Source organism: Mastomys coucha, unplaced genomic scaffold, assembly GCF_008632895.1.
Source record: "Mastomys coucha isolate ucsf_1 unplaced genomic scaffold, UCSF_Mcou_1 pScaffold18, whole genome shotgun sequence".
Taxonomy (NCBI): Eukaryota; Metazoa; Chordata; class Mammalia; order Rodentia; family Muridae; genus Mastomys; species Mastomys coucha.
The window spans coordinates 43,452,825-43,479,028 of NW_022196900.1; the positions used below are offsets into that span (position 1 = coordinate 43,452,825).

General features: G+C 41.5%; 1 protein-coding gene across 4 annotated transcripts in view; it reads left to right on the top strand.

Moving 5' to 3' along the window:
- The window catches only part of Ccdc171 (coiled-coil domain containing 171), a 323,333-nt gene that overhangs the window by 67,354 nt on the left and 229,775 nt on the right, over positions 1-26,204 (top strand). For all 4 annotated transcript variants that reach the window (XM_031377774.1, XM_031377773.1, XM_031377775.1 and 1 more), the window contains 2 exons: positions 391-551; positions 16,309-16,447. In XM_031377774.1, coding sequence (XP_031233634.1) covers positions 391-551; positions 16,309-16,447 — 300 coding nt within the window. The remainder of the gene's footprint in view (positions 1-390; positions 552-16,308; positions 16,448-26,204) is intronic.

A 26,204-nucleotide genomic window follows, 5' to 3' on the forward strand; every position in this document is an offset into this window, starting at 1 on the left:
TGACATGTAAATAAAAAAGGGCAAAAAAAATTACTTCTCCATCTAATGTTTGGCTGTGGGTCTCTGTGCCCACCTCCTTCTATACATGTTTAGCAGATGTGCAGCTTGGTCTTCATGTGGGTTTCCCCCAACAACTAGAGCAGGGGCTTACTCTCACTCTGTTGCCTATCTGTGGATCCTGCTCCCCTAACTGGACTATCTTGTCTGGTCTCAATGGGGGAGGACTACTTAGTCCTGCACTGACTTGAGGTGCCAGGGTGGGTTGTTCCCCCAGGAGAGACCTCCTCATTCTCAGAGTTGAAGGGGAGGGAGGCTCTGATCAGGATGGAAAGTGAATAATTAATTAATTAATTAATTAATGGAAAAATTTACTTCTCTGTCATCTGGTAGTTACGGATTCGAGACCTTGAAGGAGCTTTACAAGTAGAAAGAGCCAGCCAGGCGGAGGCTGTGGCTGACCTGGAAATGATCAAGAATGAATTCAAAGAGGTTGAGAGTGCATATGAGCGAGAGAAGCATACTGCACAGGAGAGCTGTGCAAAGCTGACCCTGTGAGTATCATATGGTAAGAGTCTAAGTCTGTGTGAATGCTGAGTGTGAATATGTGGTCCTTTACATACAAATATTAAGCTGCTATTAATGTCTGTGGTAGACCGAGGAGCAAAGGTCTTCATAAGACATATGCAGATGCCCTAGAAGGTAAATATGGAGATGCTCTGAAGTGTTCTAAGAAGTCCCAGAAATGCATTTACACACTGAAAGTAAATATATTCGTGCACATTCATTTTTTATTATTATAGTGGTGTCTTAAACATCTTGATTTGTAAGCTACATGGGAAGTTCATGCTTAGGATTTCTTTGAACTACAGGAATAACAGTAGTTACAATAATGTCACACCTGGTAGGAAAGAAACTTTCATTATGGTTCACTTTGTACATGGCTACCAAATAATTCCACTTAACTAACCTAGCACCCTACAAGGCAGCTGCTTTTTCTTTATCGTGTTGTGTGTGTGTGTAATGTGGGTGTGCATGTGTTTGTGTGTCGCATCTGTGCATATGCATCTGGAAGCTGGAGGCTGGCATGGGATGTCTTTCCCCACTTGCTCTCCGTGTTATTACCGTGGACCTCCTGAACCAGGAGCTCATCAGTTCAGCCAGGCTGGTTGGTCAGTGAGCTCCAGAGATCTAGCTGTCTCTGTTTCCCCAGAGCTGCAGTTACACATCTCAGCTCAGGCCCTCAGGCTTGTGTGCCGTGCACATTACTGGCTGAGCTTTCTCCTCTCCTCTTTAATACCAGTTTTTTGGACATGAAAATAGAGTCTTAATGAGGGCGAGGACTCATAGATCACCCGACTCCTGTGGATCTCATCCTTTTCTAGCTCAAAAGTCTTCATCTTGAAAATCCTATGAACTACCATAAAAATGGAAGATTTTAATATGGTTCAAAAAATTTCTTGATAGTAGCCATTTCAAACCATTGTCTTCAAAATGAGAATCATAACCTCATTGGCTTTATTCTCTCTCTCTCTCTCTCTCTCTCTCTCTCTCTCTCTCTCTCTCTTTCTTTCTCTCTCTCTCTCTCTCTGTAGGTGTGTGTGTGTTTATTCTGGTAGGGTATATATGGTGTATCTCTGGCCGGCCTAGAACTAGCTATGTTGATCAGGCTGGCCTCAGACTTACAGAAATCAGCCTGCCTGTACCTCTCACTTGCTGAGACTAAAGGTTCATGATATCACACCTAATTCTGTATTCTAATTTTGTATTGAGTTAGAGTCCCACATATTGCCTGGGCTGGCTGTGAACTTTTTAATGTGGTATAGGTAGCTCTCATGCTCGGCAGCTCCTGCTTCAGCCTTCCTAGGCACTGTGACTAGCTATAGCCTAAAAGGTACTTCTTAACCAAGACTTCTTTTTCCTTTTAAAATTTGTTTTATTTATTACTATTTGTTGGGTCATATTAGTAGACATCAAAAGAAAACTTTGGTGAGTCCTTGTTCTTTCATCTTTATGTGGCTTCAGGGTTTTGAACTCAGGTCTCCAGGCTTGTGTGGCAAGCTCTATACTTGCTGAGCCATCTCACTGGCCCTTAGCTGAATTTTCTTGCCTTCTTTAGGATGATATTCTATATATGTTAGTCTCAGGATAGTTTCATTTATTTTATTTAATCATTGCTTGAATCTGCACATTTAGTATGTCTGAATACTTTTAAATATGCAAATGTATGTTTAAGTATTAAGCAGAATAGAAAAATATATGAAGAGCTTTTATGAAAAGTCTAGTATGTTTCTTTAGTTTAGCTTTGATGTAAGAAGTAAACCTGCCAAGAAGGCAGATTGGGCTCTCAGTGGTTAAAAGATTTAGAGTAATGAGATAATAAACATCTTTGGTGAGCTAATAAGTTCCTTGTCCTGTCAAAATCAAAGCGAAAGGTACATGATTCTCTTTCAAGTCTCCATAGGTGGGGCTGGGGCTTTCAAGATGCCTGCCATAAGAATCTCTCACCTGTGTTTGTCTGTAGCTGGGCTCCCAAGGAAATTCTTTCCTGAAGTTTTATTTTGCTATTATTTCTGTTTTGGAGGTTGGAAGTTTTGCTCAAATTTTGTATTCTAGCAAGCATCAGCTGACAATTCTAAGAACTCATGACCAAGTCCTCTAGTTCTTTTATATAACGACCCTGTGACAGTTTGGATAGGAAGTGTCTCCAAAGAGGCTAATGTGCTGAAGGCCTAGTCTGTGGATGCCTCGTGAGGACTGTGACCCCATTAAAGGGTTAATCTGTTCTTGGATTTATAATAATTTCACATCATTATTGGGAGGGGGAGGAAGGTGGCCGAGGGTGTGTCTTTGAAGGGTGTAATGTGTCTCGAGCACTTTTCGGGTTTCTTCCTCCCGCTGGCGGCTTACGAAGCTTGCAGCTTCTCTACACCACATTCTCTTTGCCATGACATTTAATGTGGGCCCACGAGCAAAGAAGCCAGCTTACCTTGGTCTGAAACTTATAAAACCGTGGACATCTTTCTCTTTTTTAAATTTAAAGTTTTTAACATTTTTATTTAGTGCATGTGTGCATACCTGTGCGCCTGCGTGTGTATATGTGCTGTGGCATCTCTGTGGAGGTCAGAAAACAACTTACAGGGGTTGGTTTTCTCCAACATGTGGGTTCTAGGGATTGAACTCAGACTTGGCATCAGGTGTTTTTACCCGCTGAGTCATCTTACTGATTCCTTTTCTGCTTTTAAAGTTACTTCATCATTTGTACCACAGTGAGAACAGGTGACTAAGCCAGCACCTTAGTGGTCTGTTATTTTCAGGTGATTGTGTCATGACAATACAACTTGATAACAACTGTAGTACTGACCACTAAACAGTTAAAGCCCTGTGCTCATCAACTGTTCTGGCAGATCTCTTTGCCTGGTCCAGTGTTTCTTTCCTTGTGTGATTTGAAAGCTTCTGCTTCCTGTGTTATGAGAATGCTATTACTTGAGGGATCAGAGTATATAAGTTAAGGAGTACTGACTGTGTACCCGACAAAAGCATCTTAAGGAAGGATAGACGATGATGACAACGACGACGATGCTGATGCTGTTGTTGTTTTTGATTTTCTTTTTTGAGACAAGGCTTCTCTATATAGCCCTGGGAACTTACTATGTAGATCAGGCTGGCTTTGAACTTACAGATCACAGCGATCTATCTTCCTCTACCTCCTGAGTGCTGGGTTTCAAGGCACACACCGGCACACTGAGTAACAATGGATTTATTTTAGCTTACCACTCAGGCTGGAAAACGTGGAGTGCCAGGACAGCTCTTGTCCATGGCGGATGATGTGAAGTTGCTTGGTCACATCTTTTTTTTTTTTTTTTTAGGATTTATTTATTTATTTTATGTGTGTGGGTACACTGTAGCTGTACAGATGGTTGTGAGCCACTATGTGGTTGCTGGGAATTGAACTCAGGACCTCTGCTTGCTCCGGCCCTGCTCATCCTGCCCAAAGATTTATTTACTATTATAATTAAGTATGCTGTCTTCAGACTAGAAGAGGGAGTCAGATCTCATTACTGGTGGATGTGAGCCACTATGTAGTTGCTGGGATTTGAACTCAGGACCTTTGGAAGAGCAGTCAGTGCTCTTACCCGCTGAGCCATCTCACCAGCCCGCTTGGTCACATCTTAATAAGTCCAGAAGTGCAGGGCTTTGTTTGGAAATGGGCTGGGACATAGCCTTCAGAGCCCACTCCTCAGTGACCACTTCCTTAGCTCTCATAGTTTCTTCAGCCTTCTAGAATAGCGCCATCAGCTGGGGACTAAGTGTTCAAACATAGGAACCCATGGAGAACATTTCATGTGCAAACCATGACAGTGAATTACTTCATTTCCTACTTCTGACTTGCTCTTCAGAATCCTTAAAAATTAATTTTAATTTTAGTAGGCTATAAAATAGTGAGATTTTTGTTTTCTTTTTACATTGGAATGATATTTATTTTTTTACTTGGCAAAAATCATGAACTACATCTAAGAAAGTTGATAGATTCATACATATATGTGATGTGTGTTGATATTTTCTCTTCACTCTTCCCGTCACTTTCTGTGACATCTCCCTTCCAACTTCATGTTCTCCTTTTGTACTTATTTATTAAAAAGATTTATTTTTGTATGTATGAGTACACTGTAGCTGTCTTTAAACACACCAGAAGAGGGCATCAGATCCTACTACAGGTGGTTGTGAGCCACCATGTAGTTGCTGGGAATTGAACTCAGGACCTCTGGAAGAACAGTCAGTGCTCTTAACTGCTGAGCCATCTCTCCAGCCTTTATTTATTTTTTAACCCACTGAGGCCAATAGGTGCTTATATGTGTGGGTGTGCCGTCACCTACTAGGGCAGGGACAACCTTCCAGTGGCCACACTCCTAAAGAAACATGATTCCCCTTCCCAAGCAGTCATCAACCTCAGTAGCTCCTCAGGGAGGGGTGTGGTCTGGGCCCTCACCCCACCATGATGGAAATTTTAATGAACTTGACCCTGTGGAGATGAGTTCCTGTGTTCAGCAGCCCTGTCATGTCCAGAAGATAATATCCTAAGGATTCATCTCCATCTTCCAGCCCTTGCATCCTTTCTGAGTCCTCTTTTAAATGTGTTGAGCTATGTACTCACAGTGACTTACTCTTAGAACTGGAAACAGTGATGTGTCTGTGCCTTAACTAACTCACTGCAATAAGAAGCCCTTCCATGGCTGGGGAGAGGGCTCGGTTCTTTCTTTCTTTTTAATCTATCTATCTATCTATCTATCTATCTATCTATCTATCTATCTATCTATCATCTATCTTATTAGATATTTTCTTTATTTACATTTCCAATGATATCCCCTTTCCCAGTTTCCCCTCTAGAAAAAAACCTTGCTCCCTCCCCCTGCCCCCTGCTACCCAACCCACCCTCTCCTGCTTCCTGGCCCTGGCATTCCCCAATTCTGGGGCATAGAACCTTCACAGGACCAAGGGCCTCTCCTTCCGTTGATGATTGACTAGGCAATCCTCTGTTACATATGCAGGTGGAGCCATGAGTCCCACCGTGTGCACTCTTTGGTTGGTGGTTTAGTCCCTGGGAGCTCTGAGGGTACTAGTTAGTTCATATTGTTGTTCATCCTAAGGGGCTGCAAACCCTTCAGCTCCTTGGGTTATTTCTCTAGCTCCTTCATTGAGGACCCTGTACTCAGTCCAATGGATGGCTGTGAGCCTCTGTTTCTGTATTAATTGGACACTGGTAGAACCTCTCAGGAGACAGCTATATCAGGCTCCTGTCAGCCAGCAGTTGCTGGCATCCATAATGGCTCAGTTATTAAGAGCATTTGCTGATCTTGCAGAAGACCTGGGCCTAGTTATCAGAACATGTCAGCTCACAACCATCTACAACTCTAGTTCTTCTGGAATATACATGGTACACAAACATACATGGAAGAAATCATCGATAAAATATAAATAAATATTAGATAATGAGGTTTTTCTGACCAGCAGCACAGATCTATTGATATATACATAAATAATTAGAAGGCAGTTTGGCACCATAACCATTTAGAAAAACAACATCAATAGGTTCTTCTCCAGGGCCCATGACTTTTGTAGCCATGGGTTTTGCCCATGTTTACAACACCAGGCATGGATTTCCTCTTAAGAAGCAGGCCAAAATTCCAGTGAAGAGATTGGATGTTAGGATTACCTCACTAAATGGTATTGCCACTGTTGTGCCAGTTGGCACATCTTGGTTGACAGGTCAGTATTGTAGCATGCAGGGTCCAGTGCTGGGTAAGACCACTGATGTCTTTCCTGCCCCATCAGCCTGTATTGCGTCTTCCAGTGCTAGGAAAGCTAACCATCAAGGATAGCTACCTATGTCAATATTGGTCTTTCTGTATTCTGCAGCCCATGTGTGGTGTCTTCAGCATAGGGTCTTATATCTAGTTCTGTTAGAATCCATAGCAATGGTAGTAGCTATGTTATTGTGGATTCCTCTGGAGCTTCTTTGACCAGTAATTTTGTTGGGAAGTTTCTTGGTGTTCTTTCTATTGCAGTGATAGACACTATGACCAAAGCCACTTAAGGAGGATGGGTTTATTTAGCTTATATGCATGCCTCATGCCCAGTGTTGAGGGAAGCCAAAGTAGGAACTCAAGCTGGATAGAAACCCCGAGGCAGGAATTGGAGGAGAGACAATGGCAGAGTGCTGCTTATTGGCTTGATTTTCACAACTTGCTCAGCTTGCTTTTTTTATACAACTCAGGACCACTTACCTAGGGGTGGCACCACCCACAGTGGGCTGGGACCTCCCATGTCAATCATTAATAAGGAAAATGTCCCACAGATTTTTGCCTGAAGGTCAGTCTGATGGAGGCATTTCTCAATTGAGGTTCCTTCTTCGACTCTAGCTTGTGAAATTGACCAACCCCCCCCCCCCCCCCCCCCCCGCCCAGCACAAAAGAAGACCCGTGCGTTGCACAGAGATTTCCGTTTAATAACCCTTGTCTGCTGAGAGCAGCATTGCTCACCATGTGGGTGTTCTTGGTCAACCTTCCTTTCAAGAAATAGTTTTAAAATTAGCTTGTAAATAAGTCTGGTTTCATAAGGCGTCTTCATGCACTCTTTTTTATATATTTTTTATTAGATATTTTCTTTATTTACATGTCATATGATATCTCCTTTCCCAGTTTCCCTTCTGAAAAAAAGAAAAAAAAAAAAGAAAAAAAGAACCAAAAAAACCCCTGTTCCCTCCCCACCCTCTCCCGCTTCCTGGCCCCGACATTCCCCTACACTGGGTTAGTTTGGGCTAACCTACTCCTTATCCTTTTCTCCATGCCTGCCCTAGGCAGTGTTTAGATTCTTACCTTCCATGTTCTCCCTCGTTCTCTCATGTTACATATGTTCTACTAGCCTCTTCTGTTACATAATACTTAGATTGCAAGATCTTAGGGTCCCAAGTAGCTTCCTTATGTATACCTTATTTTAATTAAGTCTCCTCTGCCCCTTAGTTCCTGCGGGCCCTGTTATCTACTTGAACTCTCCCGTTGAATTCATCCTCTCTATTTTCATTTCACATATATTTATTGTGTCCCTGTGTGTCCCTTCAGCCCAGTGGCTTCTAGTTTCCTAGCCTCTGCATGTGCTTCCTGTTGAACACACAAAACAGAACATTCAAAGCTAGGACTCTGATATGAGAGAGGGCATGCAGAACCTGGGTGAACTCACCTTGTATAATTTTTTTCTAGTTCCATTAATTTATATGCAAATTTTATGATTTATTTATTTTTGTCCACAGCTAAGTATTATTCCATTCTACAAACATATCACCTTTTCATTATCCATTTATCAGTTGATGGTCATTTATGCTGCATCTTTCCTAGCTGAATAGTCAATAGAGTAGTAGTGAGCATGGATGCATAAGTACCTCTGTAGTAAGAGATAAAGCCTTTTGGGCAGATGCCCAGGAGTGGTGTAGATGGATCGTGTGGTAGATACAGGATGGGGATTCATGAAAATGTTGAGTTGAGAAACCAGGAAGAAAAAACCAGTAAAACTCTGATTACTGGAACAAACAAACAAACAACAAAACTACTAAAAATAAAAACAACTCCCATTTTGGAGTTCCATACAGAGCTACCTGCTAATTCCTAAACCATGAACTAACTCTGGTGCTTCCACTCATATAGACCTACAGCATGCTTCCTCAGCCAGAGGGAACAGAGAACAAACAGCAGCACTGAAGGTGAAAGCCAGGATGAAGCTGCAATCTTGGAGAGAGATTTCATTAAATCTAGAGTGGAGCACGGTTCCATAAGGCTCTGAAGGCCAAGAGCCTCCTGATAAAAAGATTTTAGTCCAGTTTAGACAAGTCGTAGCAGTGGATGTAAAAACGTTGCCCCCCATGCCATCCCCCTCAAAAGAAGCTTGGACCCATAACAGTCTGAGAGCCTTTCTTTCTGAAATCTCTGAGCTGTGATATTAGAGAGTAGCAGGAAGTCCTACCCTGTGCCCATAGTCACATAGTTTGATGTGTTTGTAGAAGCTCACTAACCTGATAGCGGTGCCTCCTCATTCCTGGAACAGACAGACTCACTGTTGTCTGACAGCTGCCATGTATAGAAAAGAAGATGTGAGCTTGAGAGCCCACTGTTTACCCCCTTCATTTTCTCCCGTGGACCAGACACATTGTTATGGTAGTGTGATAGACAGGAGCTTATGTAATATATTTTTAGCCATCCAGAGATGCAAGTATCCATTCAGAGGTACTGTTCACAAGTCCTTGTTCTTACTGTCGAAGACCAGAGCCAGAGTTTGTAGCTGTTAAGGTTTGTGGTCTCCTTGGGAATGCTCTTTAAGTCCTTGTGAATAATACAAGCATATACAAGGAGGAACCTGGGAAATAGAGCATCTATCTCTTCCGGTCAGCATAGCATCTTTGACTTTCCAGAGTCCCGCAGGCATATCCCATGACCCAGACATTGCCATAGTGTCATTGATTCTTGCAATAGGAAAGATCTGGTCTTGTGTCCACTATTAACCACACCCCCAGGATTAGAGATAGAAAGACTTTAAGGTTGTCTTCTTCAGTACCTGGGAGCAACTTAGCTGTGTTGTATGGGTACTGCTGTTTTTCTGGGTCATACTTTTGGTCTTTGAGAATGTGGATCTCGGTGACCTGGCTTATTGGATATGGTCTACAAAAAGCATCCTGCATACTGTACTCCGTGTCACTTTGCTACAATCTAGCCACTGAGAAACAACTGCTTAATAAGTGTCCCTAGGTAAAATTATCTCCATAAGGAAATGGAAAGTTGTGCTGAGTAGCCATTCTACAGCCTGACTTCCTGTTTCTTTAGGTAGAACACTAAGAATCCCTTCCCAAGGGGTGGGAGTGTGGTAGTATAAAGTGAAGAAGGTCCTTCCTTTTTGGAGCTAAATGATCCAGGCAAACTACAGCCTGGATCCTCACTTTCAACTCCAGACAAGGCAGGTGCTTTCTGGGCCACAATAGGCTGTGCAGAGAGGGTCTTACAGCCACACAAGGCAGGGAAATGGGGAGCAGCAGGCCACCAGGTCATTTGCTGGGCCTTGGGATAGCATGCTTTAGTATGATTGCACTAGAAATTGGCCTGGACCATGGTTTACAGTAGGAAGTTGTTACCAGTGTTGTTAGGTTCAGAGCCCTGGCCCTGGCAGTCCTAATAAGCTAGAACTGGTCACTCACCTACAGTAGGCCACTCAAACAGACAAGTAAATACTAGTAAAAGCCAGAGAAAGGATATATTCTCTATGGCCTCATTGGGCAGAAAGAAAAAGGGGTCTAGTGACTCCTCAGCCCGTTTCGGGGTCCTGACATGGGGTTGGGTTTAAGTAGAGGGCAAGGAGTATTTATAATTAAGTAGTCCTTCTCAGAGATGGCCTGACCATCACCGTTGTCATGGCCTTTCTTTCCTGTCAGGTAGTAATTGACAAGTTGTCAAAGCCATGTGAAATCACTTTCCGAGAGAGAGACTTGTTTCCTTGTTGGCTGGCATTGGGCATTTTTTTTTTCTTCTAGGGTAAGATTCTTGGAGAAATTCCAATTCTTTGTGGAATTCCTTGTCTCAGTAGTCTATAGTCGAAGGAAGGGTCACTAGTGAACTGTTTCTTGAAACAAATGTTTTTAGGTTTATTTTTCTATTTTATGTTGTATGAGTAGTTTATATGGATGTATGTGCAACCCATGTGTGCCTCTATCCACAGAGGTCAGAGGAGGCCATTGGATCCCCAGGAACTGGAGTTCCAAGTGGTTGTGAGCTACCATGTGGGTACTGGGAACTGAACCTTGTCCTGTGCAATAGCAATGAGTGATCTTAACCACCGAGCCATCTTCTTAGCCTTGGAACTGTGTCTTTAGAATGTCTTCATTTCCGCAGAGATGCTATGTGAAGGAGGAGTAGGGTATGATTTGATAAAGGGAGTGGGAAAGCAACAGGTTGAGGTGTGGGGGTGGGAGGGGGGGGGACACAGGAACAAGCAGCTTTCTGATGAGCCCAAGTAGTGTTCTGGGTTTCCATACACTAGTCTCATCGTGCTTTCTTCATATTCTTTCCCTTCTACAACCCTCCCTTGTCTTTCATGGAGGCCCCTCTCTCCACTAAATAGTCTGTTTTCATGTTGTGTGGGCGTGTGCGTGTGTATGTTGCAAGCACTGTGCATGTGTATTTATGTATACATTTAATTCTGTGTCCCATATATGAGTGTAAATGTGGCAATTATCTTTTTTTGTTTCTACTATTCTTTTTTTTTGAGTGATACTTTTAAAAAAGATTTTATTATATGGGATTTTTGTCTGTGCGTATGTATGTACATGCCTGGGGTTCTCAGAGGCTGTAAGAGGTTATCAGATCTTTGTGGACTGGAGTTATGAGCAGTGGTGAGCTGCCGTGAGGGTGCTAGAAGTTGAACCTGAGTCTTCTAGAAGAGCAGCAAGTGCTCTTCAATGTTGAACCATCTTTCCAGCCCCTGAACCATATTTTTAGTTTATATCCCTGAGAGTAAGGAATTTTAGGATATACGTGAAACACTGATACAGCAATAATCACTAACAAAGCTATAGAGTAAGCAGGACCAGAGATGTCCGTGATGACGCGTTTTGTTTTTATTTAGGAAGTAAACTTGCACTTTCATGAGTAAGGGGAAGGAGGACTGTCCAGGTTGGGATGGGCGAAACCAAACCCTTGTTGACTAAGTTGGCCTGGCCACCTGGATGTGGTTTTGAGCTCTGGGGCAGCATTCTCACAGTTGTGGGAAGTGGCTGCGTGACAGATCACAGTGACCATGGCCTAGGGACTGTTGCATCAGTAAGGGGATCTTGTGGTGGTTGGAGGAGCTCCTGGCAGGTTGAGATCAGCTCCAGGCACAGAGACCCCATGGTTATGACTGCTCAGATGGAGCCATGTGTGCCAGGTCATCCTTCAGTGCACATTGTCACTGTCCTGGATAAGGCTGTTAAAGTTGTTTCTCTATGGGATTTTATTGTGCTGCAGGAAAAGATTTGTATGCTGCATTTCAGAATCAGAATTCTAATTCTAACTCACACTTTCACAAAAGTGCATATATCTGTATGAAATTGGTTTAGGTGGAGTATGCATTCCATACCTGTATTACTATATTTTTCTTAGTTATAAAGGATTCTTTAAATCTAGAACTTGCAGGAGAAGTTTTCCAGTGATTTTGGATTATAGAGTTTTCATTAATTATGGTAATTGATTACTGGGCAGTAGTAGGGAAAAGGTTGTGGTAAGCCTCAAATCCAGTCTACATTTAAATATCATTTAAAGTGACTTTAAAGATAGGCTATTGAAGCCGGGCAGTGGTGGTACACGCCTTTAATCCCAGCACTTGGGAGGCAGAGGCAGGTGGATCTCTGAGTTCGAGGCCAGCCTGGTCTACAGAGTGAGCTCCAGAGGCCAGCCTGGTCTACAGAGTGAGCTCCAGGACAGCCAGGGCTACACAGAGAAACCCTGTCTCAGGAAAAAAAAAAAAAGATAGGATATTGAATGGACTGCAGGTAAATTTTGTTTCCCTGTGTTCCTCAATATTTAGGAGCTTCTTTATTTTTCTAAATATATTTCTGAAGAAAATAAAGTATTATGGTTTAGTGGCACTGTTATTAACGTCCTTGCTAATATATAGCCTGAAGAGATGGTTATTTGTTTTAAAATAAAAGCAAACTGTTAGCTGAACTTAAAAAATTGTTAAGCATGCTGGCTCTAGGCTTCCTTGTCTTTCCCTTTTCCCACCTCCTCTGAGGATGCCGACTCAGGAGCTCCCTCACCCAGATCGTTTCTTTCCTTACATTTTTCTTCTTGGTTGTGCTTCAGACCCAGCTTCTCTAGATCAGATTGCCACCAGAAGGGCATTGCTCCTCATTTCAGTGATCTTAGGGTTTTAATTCTTAAAAGAGATTTATTGATTTTTATTTTCTGTGCATTTGGGTGTTCTTGCCTGTGTGTGTTTCAACACCAAGTGCACGTAGTGCCTATAGAGGCCAGAAGATGTGTCAGGTCTTCTGGAACTAGACTACAGGTGGTCGACAGCACAGCTATTGTGTGCATGCTGGGAACTGGATCCAGTCCTCTGCAGGAGCAACAAGTGCTCTTTTTTCCCTTCCATAAATTTATTTATCTATTTACTTTACATCCTGATCACAGCACCCCCATCCCTCCCTCCCCTTCATTTCTGAGAAAGGTGAGGTCCTTCCTGGGTATCAACCTACCCTGACAACTCAAGTCACTTCAGGACTAGGTACATCCTCCCCCACTGAGGCCAGCCAAGACAGCCCAGTTAGGGGGACAGGATCACAGGCAGGCAAGAGAGTCAGGGTAAACCCCCCGCTCCAGTGTAACAGGTGCTGAGCCATCTCTCCAACACCAATCCTAGGTATTGAATTTTAAAAAAATGGGGCAAATGATGCATACATTAAATTTTGTATTGGTTAAATGTACTGGCTAGTTTTGTGTGTTAACTTGACACAGGCTGGAGTTATCACAGAAGGGAGCTTCAGTTGGGGAAGTGCCTCCATGAGGTCCAGCTGTGGGGCATTTTCTCAATTAGTGATCAAGGGGGTAGGGCCCCTTGTGGGTGGTGCCATCCATGGGCTGGAGGTCTTGGGCTCTATAAGAGAGCAGGCTGAGCAAGCCAGGAGAAGCAAGCCAGTAAAGAACATCCCTCCATGGCCTCTGCATCAGCTCCTGCTTCCTGACCTGCTTGAGTTCCAGTCCTGACTTCCTTTGGTGATGAACAGCCATGTGGAAGTAAGCCAAATAAACCCTTTCCTCCCCAACTTGTTTCTTGGTCATGATGTTGTGCAGGAATAGAAACCCTGACTAAGACATTAAATAATAGGAGTCTCACATGAAGATCAATCTATACAATGGTAACATATGAGGAGAGCTTAGGCCAGGCCCATACAGACTCTCTGGTTGGTGGTTCAGTCTCTGTGAGCCCCTATGGTCCTAGGTTATTTGATACTGTAGGTTTTCTTTTGGTGTTGTTGACCCATTTGGCTCCTACAATTCCTCTTTCTCTTCTGCAGGATTCTCCAAGCAATGTGTAATGTTTGGCTATGGGTCCACCAGTTGCTGGGTGAAGTCTCTCTGATGACAGTTGGGTTAGGCACCAATCTATGAGTATAGCAGAGTATCATTAGGAATCAGTTCATTGACTTTTTTTTTTTTTGCCAGTTGTGTTTGGTTCTATCCTATATTCAGTTTCTGGTTCCTGGCCACCCAGGGAGTGTCAGCAGTAGGCTCCCACTCATGACATCAATCTCAAGCTGGATGGTTATTAGTTGGCCATTACCACAATTTCTGTGCCACCTTTACCCCCTAAACATCTTGTAGGCAGGACAAATTATAGGTCAAAGGTTTTGTGACTGGGTCCCTCCACTGGAAGTCCTGCCTGGTTATAGCTGATGGCCCATTCAGGCTTCATACCCACCATTGCTTGGAGTCTTAGTTAAGGTCACCCCCATTGATACCTGGGAGTTCCCATTGCTGTAGGTTTCTAACTTGTTTTAGATATGCCTCCCTCCCCCGTCCTGTTCCAATTCCAATTCCAGATGTCTTTCCCAGTACTCTCTCCTATCCTCCCCACATCCGATCCCTCCTATTTCCATCCCCACCCTCCACTAGAGTCCAGTCCCCTCCCTCGTCCACCTGTGAAGTCTATTCTGTTTCCCCTTCTCAGTGAGATTCACGTGCCCCCCCACGCCTTTTCTTTATTTGATCCATTTTCATTGTTTTGTTTTACTTTCCAAGATGTTATAAGTGTAGCAAATACATTTTTTATACACATTTATTAGATTTAGCTAACTTACCTTGTACTATCTCTGGTTCAAAAGACAACATTCAACACTTGTTTGCATTGCACTCTGAAGAAAAAAATGTCTATTCTGAGCATGAGCAAGTGTCATAAAAATTAGCTTCTTATTTTTCCTTGAGCCTGAGTGCAGTGCTGATTTTGTCATAGAGTCATCCCAATCTCCCATGTTACCCTATGTTACAGCTTAAAATGGAAGAGATGGCTCTACTAGAAAATCTCAGGCTAAAAACAGTGACAGTAATGGAATTAATGTTATTCATATGCATGTGAATGTTTAAAGTGCAACACTTATGAGCTGCCTTCCAGTATATGAACACATGAGCATAATGGGATAACAGCTGAATGGGATAGTTCTTTCCCATAATCTCAGCACATGGGAGGGTACAGAGGAGGATCACTGTGAGTTTAAGGCAGCATAGTAGATTACAAAATGAGTTCCAGTGCTACGCACACTCGTCTATCCGCGACATTCCAGGCCAACATAAGCTACATATCGAGACTCTTTCTAAAAAGAAAATCAAACCAAACCAACGTAAACACAGTTTAATACCAGCCTCAATATTTACATGGTAAAGCAGATTTTTTTTTTTTTGATAAAGAAATCTATGTGTCCTTGTTGTAACACAGCCCAAGAATGGAGTCATGTGAGACTTCTAAGTGCTTGTGAGAAAACTCTATAGAGTCTCGTGATCTCAGTGTCTTCAAAACACAGAATTGTCCTTTGATTGCGTTCTCATGCTCCTCCCTGGTATGGCAGATAGGAGTGAGTTTTCTTCAGCTGTTGTTATTCCTATGCCTCCATGGAAACAAATCTTGTCCCCTGTGGCTTGTTCTTGTGATTGAACACCTTATTCAGGTGACTCTTCTTAACCCCCAGAATACTAATTGCCTGGTGCTCTGAGTAAAGTTGGCTATTGCGTGAGACTTTTGTCCGACACCTTTCTAGGCCCTACTCTCCCAGTTTCACACTGCCAATTAGAGCAGTAAACATGCCCTCAAGTAAATGAAGTACATTTTGATATTTTTCCTTTTAAAATTTTATGTATACCAGATCTGTTCTATTTGGAGGAATAAAAACATTTGCTTCATTTCTGTTGTATGTTAATAACCTTATCACTATTTTTAAGATAATTTTCTTGGGGGCTCGGAAGACGGCTCAGTGGCTCAGTCAATAAGAGCATGTGCTCTGTATGTACGAGAAGCTGAGTTTGTGTCCCCATCACCCATGTAGGAGGTCAGGGATGGCTAGCCAGCCCAAAACAATGAGGTCAGTGAGTGACTGTAGAAGGACATGGTGTCCCGCTCTTGCCTCTGTGAGCTTACAGGTGTATACATTTGCATCCTCAATAGCTTGTGACACATGCACTCCAGTGCTCTTGCACACGTACAGCACATGCACATACACACACAAACACATGCACACACACATTACACTTTTAAGACAGTTTCTGAGCTGACAGAATTGAAATGGGTAGATTTTGTTCATCAAAAATAATATTGAGACTTCATCAGTACTATCCTAGTCTCTTTGCTTGTTACCTTGGACACAGTACGGATGCCTACTGCTAAAGGGGAAGTGGTAATCCCTTAAAGTCTTTCATTCAAGAATGCCTAAGTATTTTAATTTGAAAAAAAGGAAAAGTGGGCATTAAGAAGCCTTTTGGCAAGCTGGGCAGTGGTGGCGCATGCCTTTAATCCCAGCACTTGGGAGGTAGAACCAGGAGGATTTCTGAGTTTGAGGCCAGCCTGGTCTATAGAGTGAGTTCCAGGACAGCCAGGGCTACACAGAGAAACCCTGTCTCGAAGAAAACAAAACAAACAAAACAAAAAAAGAAGTCTTTTGGCATGTAAACACGATACATAGAACATCACGGACTTGTGTGAAAGAGAAGTACATTTGAAAAACCTGCTCTGACATTTTTACCTTTTCAGATTAGAAAAAGAATATTTCTCCCAAAACAAGAAACTAAATGAAGAGATCGAAGACCAGAAGAAAGTAATTATAGATCTTTCAAAGAGACTCCAATATAATGAAAAAAGTTGCGGTGAGCTACAGGAGGAACTTGTAATGGTAAGGATAGAGATAAAACCCCTATGGCAATGGCTTTATTGGGCCATATTTGATGTGAAGCAAGTTTATCCCCTCCCCCCACCATGTATCATGAGATAATAGTGTGAAAGTAATTTCAGTGTCATTGTTAAAAATTTCAAACTAGAAGCATTGATTTCATCAAATATATACATAATAAAAAACTCACTAACTTGGAACAGTTGGGAAAAGCCAAGTGAATTAATAACAGTTCTGAATTATAGAATATCTTAAAATGTATTCAAGGGTTATTATTTTTCCTTTCTTACTGAAATGCATAGAACAATGTTATATAGGTGAAGGATAATCGGGACTTATAATCAATAGATTTGATAATTGTAATGACTTCATTTTCTAATCATTTTGTTCATTTACACTCTATCACGTAAACATCGAATCAAATTGATTAGTGTGAGTCTGCAAGCTGTCATACAATTTTTTTATTCTATAATGCTGATATGTTCTTGTGAACTAACCTTTGTCTGAAAAGTGCCAGTGAAATTTCAAAGGAAAAATTAAAAACTCTCATCAGGTCCATGTTATTTTGATTATAAAGATTCTGTGGTTTTGGTTAGCTGGGACTGAAATATCTGCTGTAATTAACAAGATAACAAAACTACTAAAGCAAAAACTTTACATTACTGAGACTATTAATGCTGGAGCTAAGAAATTAGCGGTGATTAAGAAGAGACCAGCATCACTGAGGTGACATCTTCTAGAAAGTGTTTTCTTGAGAGCACAGAGAGGCTGTGTTCCAAAAATAGCCAAGGTTGTACCTTGTGCTGCAGCAGGACTTGGTAATGTGTAAGAGTCACCCAGGAGGTACTGGTTTTGAAGGCATGAAGGGGTCACAAAGAGCAGCTGAGGCTCAACACAGTGAGAGGCCATGGAAGGCCATTGGTGAAGGTGCAGCCTCAGTTGCAATTGATGGCCCAGGACTGAATGGGTCATGCAAAAGAGCTGAGGCTTGGCACCATGAAGAGAGCCTATGAGAGGCTATTAGTGAAGCCTAGTTACAGCGGAAGACAGTGTTTTAGAGATGCCAGTACCATAAATGACCACCAAGAACAGCAGCAGCAGTGGAGTACAGGCATCTGGAGCCCAGAAGACAAGCTGTGTGATACAAAGGGCAGAGCTGGAGAAGTGACCAAAGTCCTTAAAGGAGCCCAAAAAATTGTGACTTAGATCCCAGACATTGATTTTGCTTTTGATTGTGACTGTGCCCTGATATTTTTCCCCCTTGAAAAAAGAATATATTTTAGTAGAGCCTACAGTTAAGAGACTTTAAATTTTAAAAAATATTGGACATTTTAAATTGATTAAACTTTTAATATGTAAAGACTGTGAGACTTTAGATCTTGAAGATAAATAAAAAAATAAAGGTTGAGACTTAATAGTAATGTGTTTGTGTGTCAAGTTAACAAGGGGACAATTGTACTGGTTGGTTTTGTGTGTCAACTTGACACAGGCTGGAGTTATCACAGAAAAAGGAGTTTCAGTTGGGGAAGTGCCTCCATGAGATCCAGCTGTGGGGCATTTTCTCAATTAGTGATCAAGGGGGTAGGGCCCCTTGTGGGTGGTGCCATCCCTGGGCTGGAAGTCGTGGGCTCTATAAGAGAGCAGGCTGAGCAAGCCAGGGGAAGCAAGCCAGTAAGGAACATCTCTCCTTGGCCTCTGCATTGGCTTCTGCTTCCTGACCTGCTTGAGTTCCTCTGGTGATCAACAGCAATGTAGAAGTAAGTAAGCTCAATAAACCCTTTCCTCCCCAACTTGCTTCTTGGTCATGATATTTGTGCAGCAATAAAAACCCTGACTAAGACACCATACTTCCAAGAAGGGCAATTATGAGATTAAATTAAAACTCTTCAGTATTTAAAACATATTTTTGAGATTTAAAAGAAATTGTATGTGTACATCCATGTAATGTTTATGGAGGATCGAAAAGGGTGTTGGATCCTCTGGAACTGGAACTGGAGACAGTTGGGAGCCATCACCTGAGAGTTGGACTGGGGCTCACTGAAGAGCAGCAGTGCTCTTAACCTCTGGGCCATCTCTCCAGTATTCAAATGTTCCAACATTATATATAGACCCCCTCTTCATCATGAGATAGTATGCTCAGACTCGGGGGTTAACTTTGCTCGCCTTGTGAATCATTTGTCTTCAGAATGTGGGATTTGGAAAGTTAAGACATTCAGTGATAAGGGAAACACAGATACCATGGACCGATACTATCCCCACCCCCCAACCCTCCATGATTTGTAGTTCAGCTCTTACATTCTAGGCAAGCAGTTGTCCACTGAGCTGTGTTTTGTGCATGCCCTGGTTCTTAACTCTTAGTTCAGAAGGATGAATAGGCGGAGAAGAATATCCTAGGGTGGTTGAGCTGATTGCTGAGTGTGGCCTGCTTGCTTACTAAACGTTGTTCTCAGTAGTTTGGAAAGTGGATCAGAGGGTAAGAGTGCAGAGTACAGATGTTATCTCTGATCTAAGTTGTACAGTTTCTCCTAGTTCTTGCCTGGAGCTCTAATAGGTAAAAGCAAGATTTAACTTAATTCACTATAGAGTTGATGGGTGTTTTGTGATCAGAAAATTTACTTGGTTGTAAGAGAGTTTTATTTTAATTTGACTTTTACATGTTGATGGATAGTCTAGGGCAAGTTGCAGCTCATTAGAAACCTTTGTTTGCTTGATATTCTTCCTAGTAAACACTATTGCTTTGGTACGGGCGCTGAAAATTGTAGAACAATCGTTTCTTTAAAATTTGATAGGTCACTATCAAGCACTAAAAGCTGTTGCAGAACTAATGAGATGTTAAAAAAAATTACTGGGTTGCCACCTAAGCAATGTACTGTTTCAGGTTATGTGGTTCAAATTAATAATGTTTTTTCTTCTTCCCTCTCTTAAATCCTTTGTATCTTATTTTTACTGTTATTTAAAGTTAGCACACAGTGACAACTTTCTGTCTGTGTTATTCTTTTCTATTGCTGTAATGAAATACTCTAATGAATGTGATGAGGGAGTCATGGCAGCAGGACTTGAGGGAGTTGGGCACATTTCATTTGCAGTCAGGAAGCTGAGTGATGACTGCCTGGGACAAGCGGGAGCCAGCCCAGGGAGTGAGCACACAGCAGTGGGCGTGGCTTCCCACCCCAGCTGAACCTTATCCCTCACACTTATGCGTAGAGGTTCCCCTTATCAAGCTGATAGTTGAGATTAACCATCGCAATTTCATTTTGGCATTTTCATGCACGTATCATTTTGTCTTTTTCTTATGTCTTACTCTTTTCATCTCTAGCTTTTCTTTTCCTGTTACCTTTCTCTTTCAAGTTTAAATTTTTGTTGTTAATTTCTGTATCCTGAGGCTTGAACCCTTGAACCCTTCAGTGTTAGGCAAGTACTGTACCACTGAGTTTATATCACCAGCCCTGAAGCTTTTTGTGTTTTCTGCTTCTTTTAAAGTTTCCTTTTATTACCAGTGTGTGTGCGCACACGTGTGCATGTGCACGTGTGCGCACGTGTGTGTGCGTGTGTGTGTGTGTGTGTGTGTGTGTGTGTGTGTGTGTGTGTAGTTCAGAGGATAGCTTTTGGATGTTGGCTGTCTCCTTCCGTTGTGGGTTCTGGGGAGTCAAACTCCTGAGAGTCAAGCTGGGGCAGCTGCTCTGTCCGGCTGAGCCATTGTGCTGACCCTGGTTAAAATTACTATTCTGTGTCTCCTTACCTAACTGTATTAGGAAACTTAAATATCATTTACTGACAAATTAATTGAATGAAAATTCTATTACTAATAAGTATATTTTTATTTCAACAGTTATTTATTTATTGCATTTCCTAAATTTTATTGTTATATTCTTTTGATTTTCTTATTCCTCTGTCATTGCTGTCAGTAAATCTGAAAAGACAGGAAGCTGAAAACTAGTGGATTTTTGAATTATTTGTTTTTGTTAATACAGTCCATTTTCACAGTTGAGTACCCACATGTAGATGTATATGATGCATTCTGAGGACGCTCACTCCCACCCTTGCACGTTTCCCTCCCCATTGCCATCAACCGCCCTGTCCCTATAAGAGCCTTTCCATGTCTTTTGTTTAGTCTTGTGACTCAGTTTAACCAGGCTGGTCCACATGAGTGTGAGTGTGGAGCTATTCTTTGGAACACTGGGCTCAGCAGTAGCTACACAATTGAAAGACAGGTACTCTCTTTCTTCCAGCATTTCTAAGTAGCCAATCCATCCCCATGGAGGAATAGGTCTCCAGGAGCCCCTCCTCCATCTGATTGACTGTTGACAGGCCTAGTCAAAATTCATCAGCCTAGGTGCAGGCAAGTGCACTTCCCGTGAGTTCATGGTTGCAGTGGCCATGTCATGCCTATAGGATTCATTTTAAAGCTCGCCCGTCTGTCATCCAGCTTTTATTTTCTTTCTGCCCCAACTTCTACACTGTGTACTCCCAGAGATAGAATTGGTGAGGTCAGAGTCCTAGGGTTGGACATTCGGCAGTCACTTATTCTTAGCATTTTGACCAGACTCTATTTACAGCCATCCACTGCAAAAAGAAACCCTGATCATGGCCAAAGACAGCATACAATATCTAAAGTATCTATTAAATATCAACTTAATAAATGAGGGTAGTAAGTTTCCCTCAGGACCTATGACCTTCCCAGATAGGAATTTTTGACCAGGTTTATGGGCGCAGACATGAATTCTCTCCTCTGCTTAGACCTCAAATCTCCCTTCAGAGGAGAGTTTGTTATCACTTTTCCAAGTTAGATTGATCTATTAACTTGATACAACCCAGCTACATCTGAGAAGGGAGTGTATCAGGAGAAGGGATGCCCAGCTTAGACTGGCCTGCGGGCTGATCTGTGGGGATTGTCTTGATTGTTAATTGATGTAGGAAGACCCAGTCCACTGTGAGTGATACTGTTCCCTGGGAAGGGGTTCCAGGGCTGTAAGAAAGTTACCTAGGGACGAGCAAGCTGGCCAGCAAGCAGCAGTCCTCCATGGTTTGAGTCCCTGCCTCAGCTTCCCTCAGAGATGTACAGTAACCTGAAATCTGAAGCAAACCCTTTCCTCTTCCATATTGCTTTTGGTCAGAGTGCTTTGTCACAGCAACAGAGACGAAAGTAGAACCCTCCCTACCGTAAGTCATACCCCTACTGTACCAGTGGGCACATCTTGCCGGGTGGGCTGATACTGTAGCACTCAAGATCTACACTGGGTAAAACTGTGGGTGAGTGTTCTCCCGCCTAGCCCGAGCTGCCCCTTCAGGCACCGTGTACAATAGCCAGCAGGGAGGGAGCTTCCAGTTTGGTTCCACATTGATTTTTCTGTTTGCAACCAGTGTGCATGGTGTCTTCAGCATCAGGGTATTGCCTTCTAATTCTGTGGGCAACCAGGAAGAAAATTTAGCAGCCTATATTCATACAGCTTTGGGGCTTCTGAGGCCTTCCTGACCAACAGCTAACAGGGAGGCATCCCACCTGCCGCCGGGGTTTTCATGTCCTCGCTCATGGCTTCTGGGACTGGAATTATCTACCCATGTATCTGGTCTTTTGCTACTTTGTGGGTTCTTTTTTCTTCTACCCTTATCCAGCCCCTCTTCTTCCACTCTTTTAACCCCCTTGTACTAGATAGGAGAGGAAGAAGGCAGAGGGGAGAGGGATTGATGTTATCTTCAGACTGCTTCCTGCTCATTAGGGGGCTCATGTTCTTTGGGGTTATCTAATTTCTTCTTGTTGTTTCTTCTTTGTGCATGACTGCTTAACAAACAGCAACCAATAGCATCCAGCCACCAACCAGCCACCAGTGGCTCTCAACTCTCAGGGCCCTAGCATGTATATACCCTCTGAAGAGTCCCCAGAATCTCAAACGGCACACCCTTGCAGAAACTGCAGTTGGCAAAATCATGCCTCTGCTAGAGCACGAGGCAAATCATAGTCAGATATTGTGGTCAGTCTGAAGCAGCCTCATACCCCACACCTGGGATTAAAACAAAAACATATTCTTATAATATTTCTGTGTTTTTAAAAGAAACCAAAATTGTTACTATTCCTATGTTTTTGTTTTCTCTGTTTCCTATTATGGTAAAATATATGATTATACACTTTATATTGTTAGCTTTTTGTAGTGCAAAGTTATCTACATTTTTTTTTTTTTACATACTCCTGTATTGATTTTGTTCTCAACAGACCAAGGCAAGGTGCTAGGTAATACCTGGTTGGATTGACTCTGCCTTCAGTAAGGTGGAAGGGCAGTCAAAGCTGACATCAAGCTCAGATTCCACTGTACAGATGCTCACACCTACACAGGTATACACGCACACACACACACACACACACACACACACACACACACACACACACGCACGCACGCGCACACACACACACACACACAAGACAACCCCCAAAATGGGAAAAAGAAAACAAAAATGAAAATACCAAATTAAAATTTTAAAGCCACAAAATAGGAATTTTGTGTTGTTCTGTCTTAAAGCCTGGCTGTTGTTTTGAGTTAATACTTTTTCTTATGAAGAGAGTTTGACTCATGAAGAAACCTTTATCTCTTGCTTTTTTGGCTTATTCATTTTGGGAACAAAGTTCGTTCCATGGTCCTCTGTAATCTTTCTGAAATTTATTTTAGTCACAGGCATTTTGATTTTATAGGATATAAATGTGCAATGTAAGACTCTCATGGCTATTTCACTCTTTATACCAACAGTATGTTTCTAGTGTAGGTCCTGTTCAGGACTATCATTCATGTCTTGGTCTTAATTTTCTCTGCTGCATTGGGAGAGAAAAATTAAATCCATTTATTTTATTTGATTAACTAATTTCCTCATTAGTTTCAGTGAAGTCATGGTGCTAGTCATAAGATACAAGGGCTTCAGGAAGTCTTGAAGCAAAAAATAATACCGTGTAACCCAGCCCAGCTTAGACTTAAGATTTAGAACGGAAAGATAATTTAGAGATAACCTAGCCCAGGATACACCAAGTATTAGTAAACCACCCACAAAGAATTTGCTGGGAAAATGCAGACTGGATAATGCCAAAGTTTTTTTTTTTTTTTTTTTTTGGTCAGGGCCTCACTATGTAGTTCTGGCTGACCTGGAGTCACTATATAGACCAGGCTGGCTTCAAATGCACAGTGATCTGCCTGCCTCTCATGTGCTGGGATCAAAGGTGTGTACCCCATTCCCAGCCCCCCTTTTTTGTATTTTAAAAGCTTTACTTAACAGTTATAAACCTAGGTGAATTTAATTACACTGAAATTCTTTTTCATTGTCTGTTAGTAAATTATTGACTAATGGTGACTCTTTTTTTTTTGATTTATTTATTTATTAATTCTATGTTAGTACACTGTAGCTGTCTTCAGACACCTCAGAAGAGGGCGTCAGATCTTATTACGGATGGTTGTGAGCCACCATGTGGTTGCTGGGATTTGAACTCAGGACCTTCGGAAGAGCAGTCAGTGCTCCGAACCGCTGAGCCATCTCTCCAGCCCCTAATGGTGACTCTTAATGTCACAGAATTGAGTTTCAACATAATACTTAAAGGGTGCAGAAAATTAGTTTCATAGTCACATGAGCACGGGACATGAATCTTGAAAGAGTTTGCCTTTAAAGTCTATTGATCAAGGGTATGGAGAGAGCCATTGAGAGTGCCTGCTACCCTTTCAGAGATGAGGAGGTTAGCTCTCAGGAGCCCCACTGCGTGGCTCACAGCCTCTGTTTTTCAGGCTCTTGTGGCTCCTACACCCTCTCCTGGAAGCCATGTGCACTATACTTGCTCCTTCATATTCTAAAAAAGAAAAAAAAAAACGTAACATTTTTACATTAAAAAGTGTACCTTTCGATTTCAAAATCCATGACTTGAACAATCAGCCAAACCGTATTTCTAGTATAAGCTGCTTAGCAATTTTGCTTATTAAAACCAGCCTGAAGCTCCGTAGCTGTAGCTACTGACAGGCAAAGCTGAATTTTGATACTCTCTTCTTTTGAAACAGGGGAGCTTTCATTTTCAATTTGCTATTATTATGACTTGCTTGGTGCCTTCTTCAATGAAATTTCCCTAAGTCCATCATTTCTTGAGATTTGTTTTCCTGCTCCTCGGTAATATTTAGTTGGAGCTCTAGGAGAGACCATATATTGAAGAGGGAATTGTAGTTCTCGTGAGATTTTGCTGAGAAGAATGTTGTCTTCTCTGAAGAACTTATGATTGAAAAGTCATGTGAACATCTTCTGTGCTTTGGGGACTTAACTTACTGCTTAACAACAAAGATTGCTCTCATTAGATAGAATTTTGGAAGTGCTTTTTGATTGTTATGCTTTGTGGCAAAGCTAATGTTCTTTGATAATATTTTTGCTTTAAATGTTCTATTGGATTTTGTCTAAAGCATTTTTCTAAATTTTTTGGGCATGCTCAAAACTAATGGGTTAATGAATATTTTATTGTAAAAATGTGATAAAAATTATTGGTAGCTATTGTTCACAGAGAAAAATAGTAATAATATCATGAGCACTATTTTAGCTCATGCAAATATCACCATCTCTCTGATTGACACTGTTAAGTAGTATCAGAGAGAAAGAGAGAGATTTTGATTTATATGAAGGCCCTATAATGACTTGTATATGAAGTAACTCTTGAAAGACTTGAAATATTAAATTATTGGTCCCTAGGTAATAGATCCAATCATTGAAAAGTAATAGAATCATGGAAGCTCTAATTTAATTAGCAGCCAAATCTGTTGATGGACATTATTTGATTTTATTTGATGACATTATTTTTAATTATTTTTTTAACTTTTATTGCATTATGATGAAAAAAGTTACATGATTTCAATTATCTGAATTTGTTAGTATTTAAAAACATATTTTAAGTAAATAGAATTATATCACATTATTGTTTCCCTCCTCCCAAAGACCTCCCTTCAATACCTACAATATCTTTTTTGTTTATATTCCTTAAAATTTATAAAATATTATAATAATAAAAATGAGTATTATAAAAGTTGTTTGATATAAAACAACAATCAGTTTAACAGTGTTATGTAGATGCTTGTCTACAGCAATACTGAAAATGCATGTTTTCCTCAGTATAAATTTTAAATAACTCCAAACATATTAACTGTATATTTCAAAATAATACATCACTACTAGTATTTCCTTAAATGAACATAAGTATATAAAGTCTTTTTGTTTGTTTGTTTGTTTTGTATTTAGTAGAGTTTAAAATCTTGGCTCTTACTGTGGTACAAGCCCAAAATAAGAACAATTTTTAGACATTGGATTTCATTGTAATAAGGCTGTACTTCAATGACCCTCAAATCACTGAAGGATTTTACCTCCATCATAGCTAAGCTGAGAGTTAACAGTTCTGCTGCGTCAAGGAATGAATTGTAGGCACAATTTTTGGATACAGCCTTCCTGCTATGGTCAAAACTATTTGACTTGAGTGAGTGACTTTATTCTCAGCCCACAGAACAGGTTACATTCATTTAAGAAATGGTGTGTGTATTAAGATAGTCTATCCATAAAGTAATTCATCCACTCTTTCAATGAACAACGGTTCTGCTTGGAGGGTGGCACAGACATTAGGTGTAGGTAAGAATTTGGTTCATTGGCTGTGATAATTTGGAAAAGCCTTCATCTCAGAGAAAGCATAACTTGTAAAGTCCTCTTCAAACTTGATACAAGAGTTACAAATGTCAAGCAAAGCATTTAGTCTCACTCTTTGTTGTTCTCT